The sequence below is a fragment of the Tupaia chinensis genome, unplaced genomic scaffold (genome assembly GCF_000334495.1).
Source record: "Tupaia chinensis unplaced genomic scaffold, TupChi_1.0 Scaffold141414_1, whole genome shotgun sequence".
NCBI classification, from domain to species: Eukaryota; Metazoa; Chordata; class Mammalia; order Scandentia; family Tupaiidae; genus Tupaia; species Tupaia belangeri.
In genome coordinates this window covers 170,490-177,957 of record NW_006201276.1, presented here as the reverse complement: position 1 = coordinate 177,957, position 7,468 = coordinate 170,490, and the positions used below count along the sequence as shown (strand labels likewise).

Genomic DNA, 7,468 nt, shown 5'->3' with positions numbered 1-7,468 from the left:
CCCTGCAATCCCCTCTCCCCCATTCTCCTCACAGGATCTTGGGCACGCACGCACACATGCCTCGAGTGAGTTCAAGCCACGAGGTCCAGGACTCAAACCGCAGTCGACAACATGGGAGTCCAGAGACATAGCCGTTACACCAACTGCTGGTCTCACTTTGCATATTTAATTAATCTTAGCAACAAACCTATAACTTGAATGTAATTGTTCTTCCCACTTTGTAAAGGAGGAAACTGAGACACAGATAGGTTAAGCTACTTGCCCAAGGTCTCACGGCTACCAAGTAATGGAACCAATGGAGCTAAACACAGACCCACACATTTAACTATTATATCATACTGCCTTCCAAACTATCATTATACTATGCTTGTCACTTCAGAGACTGCCCAAAACAAGGGATAAGCTATGCCTCCCCAAAGAGTTTACTTACGTGGAATACTTCCCTCTTCACTATTGTTGGAAAAATGAGGTTTCACATCAATGTGATTTTTTTTTTTTAGAGAGAGAGATTTTTTGCTATATGGTGCATGTGCTTGACAGTGATACAGAAAGTGACAAATCACCCCCTCTGGGGGGATGGCCATGCCACAATCCCTTCTCCCCCATTCTCCTCCCAGGATTTTGGGCATGCATACACATGCACTTGGTGTGAATTTTAGGCTGCTGGGTCCGGGAATCAAACCATAGTCAACTCTGTGGGAGTCCAGCGAGGTAACCACTGCACCATCTGCTGGTCCTATCAATGTGATTGTAAGCTGTTCAGGGCCTGAATTTGCTAAATATATTATTTATTAATAAAAGGTTTTTTAAAATTAAGAATTGTTAAACATTAAAAGGTTTTTATTATAAATAAATCAATCATTAACTACTAATGACATTTCTGTTAACTGTACAGAAAAAATACACAGCCTATGCATCATTAAGAACAAAACTTTAAATATTCACCTGCACAAACCCCAGCTGTATACTTTTTAAATTATCTTTGAAACACCAACTTGACAGCCCACAGGTGTCTCAACCCGAATGGGGCAAATGATGTTCAGTCCTATACTAACTTCCCCCATTCCCAAGACCTTCGGCTGTCTCTCATGCTCCCCATCTCAGTGAATGGCACCACTGGCTCCCAGGTAGCCAAAGCAGCTGCCAAGGTGAGCTTGGTTCTTGTCGCATCTGGTCACAGAACAATTTTAGAATTCATCCTGTTCTCTCTAACCTCACTGCCTCTAGCTTCTGCTCAGATCCTCACCATCTTTCCCCTAAACCACTATTTCAAAATCCCCTGACTGACTCCTGGCTTCCTCTGTCTCCAGGTCCAACCCACCTTAGCACCACTGCCAAAGTAATCTTTCAAAAATAAAATCTGATTATGTTACTGTCCTGTTTAGAATCTCTGACTTCAGGATAAAGTGTAAAATCCTTCCTCGAACATCCATAGTTCTTTATTATATGGCCTCCGACTACCGTACCTGCTTCTACTGAGCTCATGCCCCTGCACATCTCACACTAGGCAAACAAAGTAACTTGGAAGTTCTCAAACAGTCCCCTTCTGTCTGCCTAGAATGCAATTCTCTCATTTGTCCATCTGGCAAACTTGTACTAATTTTTTAGACCAGCTCAAAACTAGAGTTCGCCACACTTTCTTCTGGGCTTCCACTACATTTTGCACATATCCTTTATTGTTAGCACTCAACATGACATAATCATTTGTTTGTATGTCTGTCTTTCCTGGATGACAAGGAACCCTCTGGGATTCTGTGTCTTACTCTCTTACTCATCTCTGGATTTTGTTTGTTAAATGAAAGAATGTTTCAGGATATAAGCAAGACTATCCAAGTGGTCTTTTTTTTTGGGGGGGGGAAGGTTTTTGCTATAAGGTACATGAGCTCTCAAGAAAGACAGAGAGAGACAGAGAGACAGAAAGTGAGAAATCACCCCCTGGGGGGAATGGCCACGTTGCAATCCCTTCTTGTCCATCCTCCTCTCGGGATCTTGGACATGCACGCACACGTGCCCGGTGTGAGTTTAAGCCACCGGGTCCACGACTTGAACTGCAGTTGACTACATGGGAATCCAGCGACAAAGCCATTATACCAACTGCTGGTCCCCCAAGCACTCTTGATAAATGCCCATTGTGTGAATAAAGTAGGCATACAGGCCAAATTCCATCTCAACAAATGTTTTTACGTTGACAATTGTTGTATATCCAAGTTATTGTTACGCTTGTGTGCCTACATATTTTAAACTATAACCAACACAATAAACATTTTTAAAAGATACATTAAACCATCAACAAACTACCTGCTGAATAATTTAATTACAGATACTAAATCCCTTTCATTCTACTCCATCTAAATGGTCCTTAACCTTTTGTGGTCATAGGCCAATTTTGGCAGTGTTCGTCTATCATTTCTTAAGCCCACAATCCCTCTGATAAACACAAAAAAAGCACACACAACCCTGGAGATTCTGATATACTTCAAAAGAGCACAATCTCCAACTCCACCAAAAATAAAAATAACTTTGTATGTGGTAGGGGTTCACAGGTTCACAAGAGATATCCCATTGGTTAAGATACCGTTGAGCTTTGCTTTTGAATAGTTTGTATTTTGTAACAGGCCTTTTCCGTTTATCATTAACTATAAACATTATAATATTAAATATGCTTTTTCAAGCCATGTTTAATCCCAAGAAAGTTTTTATTGGGAATAGGAAGCTAGAGAGGAGTTAGCATCTATATCTCTCACCTTTGAGAATCTCATGATAGAAATGTGCCCAAAACAAATGGCACATACAAATAACATGCTCTGTTTCTTCACATGTAATCCCTACAAGCACATGTTTAAATGAAGAGAGTTCACTTAAATATTTCTGGCAGGACGCTTTCCTGCTCTCCACCATGCACACTTTAAAATAACTTCTAGCTAGAAGTGGCCGTTTTAAAACTAATGTGCTTTGTTCTTGCAAAAACAAAGGGTTAAATTAAAGAAACAACTGGCTGCCTGCCATTAGCTGAGTAGGGGGGTGGTGTTGGCTCGGGGTGGAAGATAGAGTAGGAGGCAAAACCAGTTAAAGGAATAAGAACTAATTCCTTACCCTGCCACATAGCCATCTTGATCCTATTTTCTCCCACGCTGGGGTCACAGGCTCAGAGTGTCTCAGGACCCCCAGTTTTGCAGGGAGACTTGAATGTGGAGTAGATGAAAAAGCAACTGTGTGGTCCTGCTTTCTGCAAGATGCTAAAGCCCCAAATCTGAAAATGTAAACAGAAAAATGAAAACCTGAAAAAAAAATAAAACATTTCAAATGCTTGCAAATTATCTCCTGTCCCTCTCTGAACCTATCTTTCAAAGTTAAACAGACACAGGCAGTGTCAATTTTCTCCCCTAAGCAGCAAAGCATCTCTGAAGAAAGAGAACTGGGAAATCTAGAGTCAGTTATCATTGCCACTCAGTGCTGTGCAGTTCAGCATAAATCACTGGAGTTTCTAATAAATGGGGTTCAGAATCACAAAGGATGAGTGGACAAATGAGATAACAGTTAAATATCTTTCCTATCTTGAAGTTCCACACTTTGGAGAACGAAGAACAGAATTAACACCCAATCCCCAAAATATCCAACTTTACATTTAAAAAAAAAAAAAAACAGCGAACTGGGAAATCTAGAGTCAGTTATCATTGCCACTCAGTGCTGTGCAGTTCAGCATAAATCACTGGAGTTTCTAATAAATGGGGTTCAGAATCACAAAGGATGAGTGGACAAATGAGATAACAGTTAAATATCTTTCCTATCTTGAAGTTCCACACTTTGGAGAACGAAGAACAGAATTAACACCCAATCCCCAAAATATCCAACTTTACATTTAAAAAAAAAAAAACAGCAAAAAGCAAATTTTGTGAATATTTGAGATATTAAAACAGATCATGGGGGGGAGGAAACATAATAGTGAAGAATGATGATGCCCTTTGGGTGGTGGTTTTTCCTCTCCACTTCATTATACTTTCCCGCATTTTGCAAATTTCCTACAATGAGCATAAACTGCTTTTATAATCGGGGGAAAATGAATCAAAGAAAAAGAAAAATGTAGAAATAGAAAAACAATTTAAATAAAACCAAATTAATTCAGCTAATTCTTACTGATAAACCTTCCATGTTAAGACAATACTGTTTAGAAAGATATGAAAGGGGTTAGGAATGGAAGGAAAAAATGAGAAGTGATTACTTAATTTGATTCAGAAGTTTAATATATTAAACACCCTGCTTGTTCAAAACAAGATTTTAGTTAAGAAATTAATCTTCCTTACTTAACCTACAAGTCAACCTGTTTCTTTCGAAGAGAAAGTCCCCACTTTTTTACCTGGCAAATATCAAAACAGACTACTTTTTCCATAGCTTTCTTAAAACTGACACCTCCATCCCTGAAGAGAAAACCTAAAGCACAAGCCCTGGAGACTAATAATAACTTGAGATCATATTGGACTTCTTCAGTGATTTTTTTTTTTTTTTTAAGGACAAAAGGGAAAATGTGTACACCGGTCCCAAAGACGCCAATGGAAAAAACACAGTGCTCTGGGCAAGAAAAAGTTCGTCAAGTGCAAGGAAACTAGGAACTCAGAAGCTTACAAAGTCCCAGGATGAATTCCTCAGGAAAAAAAGTTTTGATGACTTATCTGGAACCTGGGACCATTTGTTTTGGTCAGCCTTTTTTATTTCCTTCTACTAATTCGAGTGCAGTTAAGAAGTGCTGATCTGTGTCTCCTTGGACAAGGCGAAATTTAACATCTCTTAAGTTAAAGCCAGGTTAAATGTATGAAGTTTATGTAAAGCGAATTCTTACTGACTTATGTTCCAAACTTCTGGATCCCTCACTTACTCCGGGCAGCTTCCACTGACGTTATCACATGGGCACACATACAACTTCCCTTGGAACTCCAGGCAACCGAATTGCTCTGCAATGTTAATAAAGGTAAATGCACGTCAACGTAAAGGTGAAGCCTTTCCTTCATGGCTGAAGGCTCTCAAGCACAGGGCTCCAAAGTCTGGAGGGAACTAGCTACGCGCGCGTTAAGTGGCAAAAAGGAAAACGCACAACAGCTACTTTTCTGCGAGTTTGGACTCAACTTCGCTCAGACCGCCTCAAATCTGCCTTAAGTCCAGAGTTGGAGGTAGAGGAATGGGGCCTCGACTAAGCTTTACCAGTAAATGCTGCCCTACTCCAGTCCTGGAAAGGGGACACAGGCAGCTAGCCTTTCTGATTCAAAAGCGGGACGCGCTAGGCTTCGCTCCGCAAGGAAACTTCTGACTAGTCTGGGTCCTTTCTTGGGGAACAGGGTTGGGCCCCCGAGTAGATGCCGCCACTCACTGGCTCGGGGTGGAAGATAGAGTAGGAGGCAAAACCAGTTAAAGGAATAAGAACTAATTCCTTACCCTGCCACATAGCCATCTTGATCCTATTTTCTCCCACGCTGGGGTCACAGGCTCAGAGTGTCTCAGGACCCCCAGTTTTGCAGGGAGACTTGAATGTGGAGTAGATGAAAAAGCAACTGTGTGGTCCTGCTTTCTGCAAGATGCTAAAGCCCCAAATCTGAAAATGTAAACAGAAAAATGAAAACCTGAAAAAAAAATAAAACATTTCAAATGCTTGCAAATTATCTCCTGTCCCTCTCTGAACCTATCTTTCAAAGTTAAACAGACACAGGCAGTGTCAATTTTCTCCCCTAAGCAGCAAAGCATCTCTGAAGAAAGAGAACTGGGAAATCTAGAGTCAGTTATCATTGCCACTCAGTGCTGTGCAGTTCAGCATAAATCACTGGAGTTTCTAATAAATGGGGTTCAGAATCACAAAGGATGAGTGGACAAATGAGATAACAGTTAAATATCTTTCCTATCTTGAAGTTCCACACTTTGGAGAACGAAGAACAGAATTAACACCCAATCCCCAAAATATCCAACTTTACATTTAAAAAAAAAAAAACAGCAAAAAGCAAATTTTGTGAATATTTGAGATATTAAAACAGATCATGGGGGGGAGGAAACATAATAGTGAAGAATGATGATGCCCTTTGGGTGGTGGTTTTTCCTCTCCACTTCATTATACTTTCCCGCATTTTGCAAATTTCCTACAATGAGCATAAACTGCTTTTATAATCGGGGGAAAATGAATCAAAGAAAAAGAAAAATGTAGAAATAGAAAAACAATTTAAATAAAACCAAATTAATTCAGCTAATTCTTACTGATAAACCTTCCATGTTAAGACAATACTGTTTAGAAAGATATGAAAGGGGTTAGGAATGGAAGGAAAAAATGAGAAGTGATTACTTAATTTGATTCAGAAGTTTAATATATTAAACACCCTGCTTGTTCAAAACAAGATTTTAGTTAAGAAATTAATCTTCCTTACTTAACCTACAAGTCAACCTGTTTCTTTCGAAGAGAAAGTCCCCACTTTTTTACCTGGCAAATATCAAAACAGACTACTTTTTCCATAGCTTTCTTAAAACTGACACCTCCATCCCTGAAGAGAAAACCTAAAGCACAAGCCCTGGAGACTAATAATAACTTGAGATCATATTGGACTTCTTCAGTGATTTTTTTTTTTTTTTTAAGGACAAAAGGGAAAATGTGTACACCGGTCCCAAAGACGCCAATGGAAAAAACACAGTGCTCTGGGCAAGAAAAAGTTCGTCAAGTGCAAGGAAACTAGGAACTCAGAAGCTTACAAAGTCCCAGGATGAATTCCTCAGGAAAAAAAGTTTTGATGACTTATCTGGAACCTGGGACCATTTGTTTTGGTCAGCCTTTTTTATTTCCTTCTACTAATTCGAGTGCAGTTAAGAAGTGCTGATCTGTGCCTCCTTGGACAAGGCGAAATTTAACATCTCTTAAGTTAAAGCCAGGTTAAATGTATGAAGTTTATGTAAAGCGAATTCTTACTGACTTATGTTCCAAACTTCTGGATCCCTCACTTACTCCGGGCAGCTTCCACTGACGTTATCACATGGGCACACATACAACTTCCCTTGGAACTCCAGGCAACCGAATTGCTCTGCAATGTTAATAAAGGTAAATGCACGTCAACGTAAAGGTGAAGCCTTTCCTTCATGGCTGAAGGCTCTCAAGCACAGGGCTCCAAAGTCTGGAGGGAACTAGCTACGCGCGCGTTAAGTGGCAAAAAGGAAAACGCACAACAGCTACTTTTCTGCGAGTTTGGACTCAACTTCGCTCAGACCGCCTCAAATCTGCCTTAAGTCCAGAGTTGGAGGTAGAGGAATGGGGCCTCGACTAAGCTTTACCAGTAAATGCTGCCCTACTCCAGTCCTGGAAAGGGGACACAGGCAGCTAGCCTTTCTGATTCAAAAGCGGGACGCGCTAGGCTTCGCTCCGCAAGGAAACTTCTGACTAGTCTGGGTCCTTTCTTGGGGAACAGGGTTGGGCTCCCGAGTAGATGCCGCCACTCACTGGCTAAAACCA

At 40.5% G+C, this 7,468-nt stretch overlaps 1 protein-coding gene across 4 annotated transcripts in view; it reads right to left on the bottom strand.

Annotated features, from left to right (window-relative positions):
* CLCN5 (Cl-/H+ antiporter 5) overlaps positions 1 to 4,943 on the bottom strand; it is a 228,122-nt gene extending 223,179 nt beyond the window's left edge. For 2 of the 4 annotated variants that reach the window (XM_006163147.3, XM_006163150.3), the window contains exons 1-2: positions 4,871 to 4,943; positions 3,094 to 3,250 (exon numbers count right to left, since the gene is read on the bottom strand). In XM_006163147.3, the coding sequence (XP_006163209.1) occupies positions 3,094 to 3,109 (16 nt within the window). In that variant the 5' untranslated portion in view covers positions 3,110 to 3,250; positions 4,871 to 4,943. Of the gene's footprint in view, positions 1 to 3,093; positions 3,251 to 4,834 lie in introns of all 4 variants that reach the window. The other 2 variants (XM_014581965.2, XM_006163148.3) reach the window with 2 other exon arrangements.
* Positions 4,944 to 7,468: the final 2,525 nt, after the last annotated feature.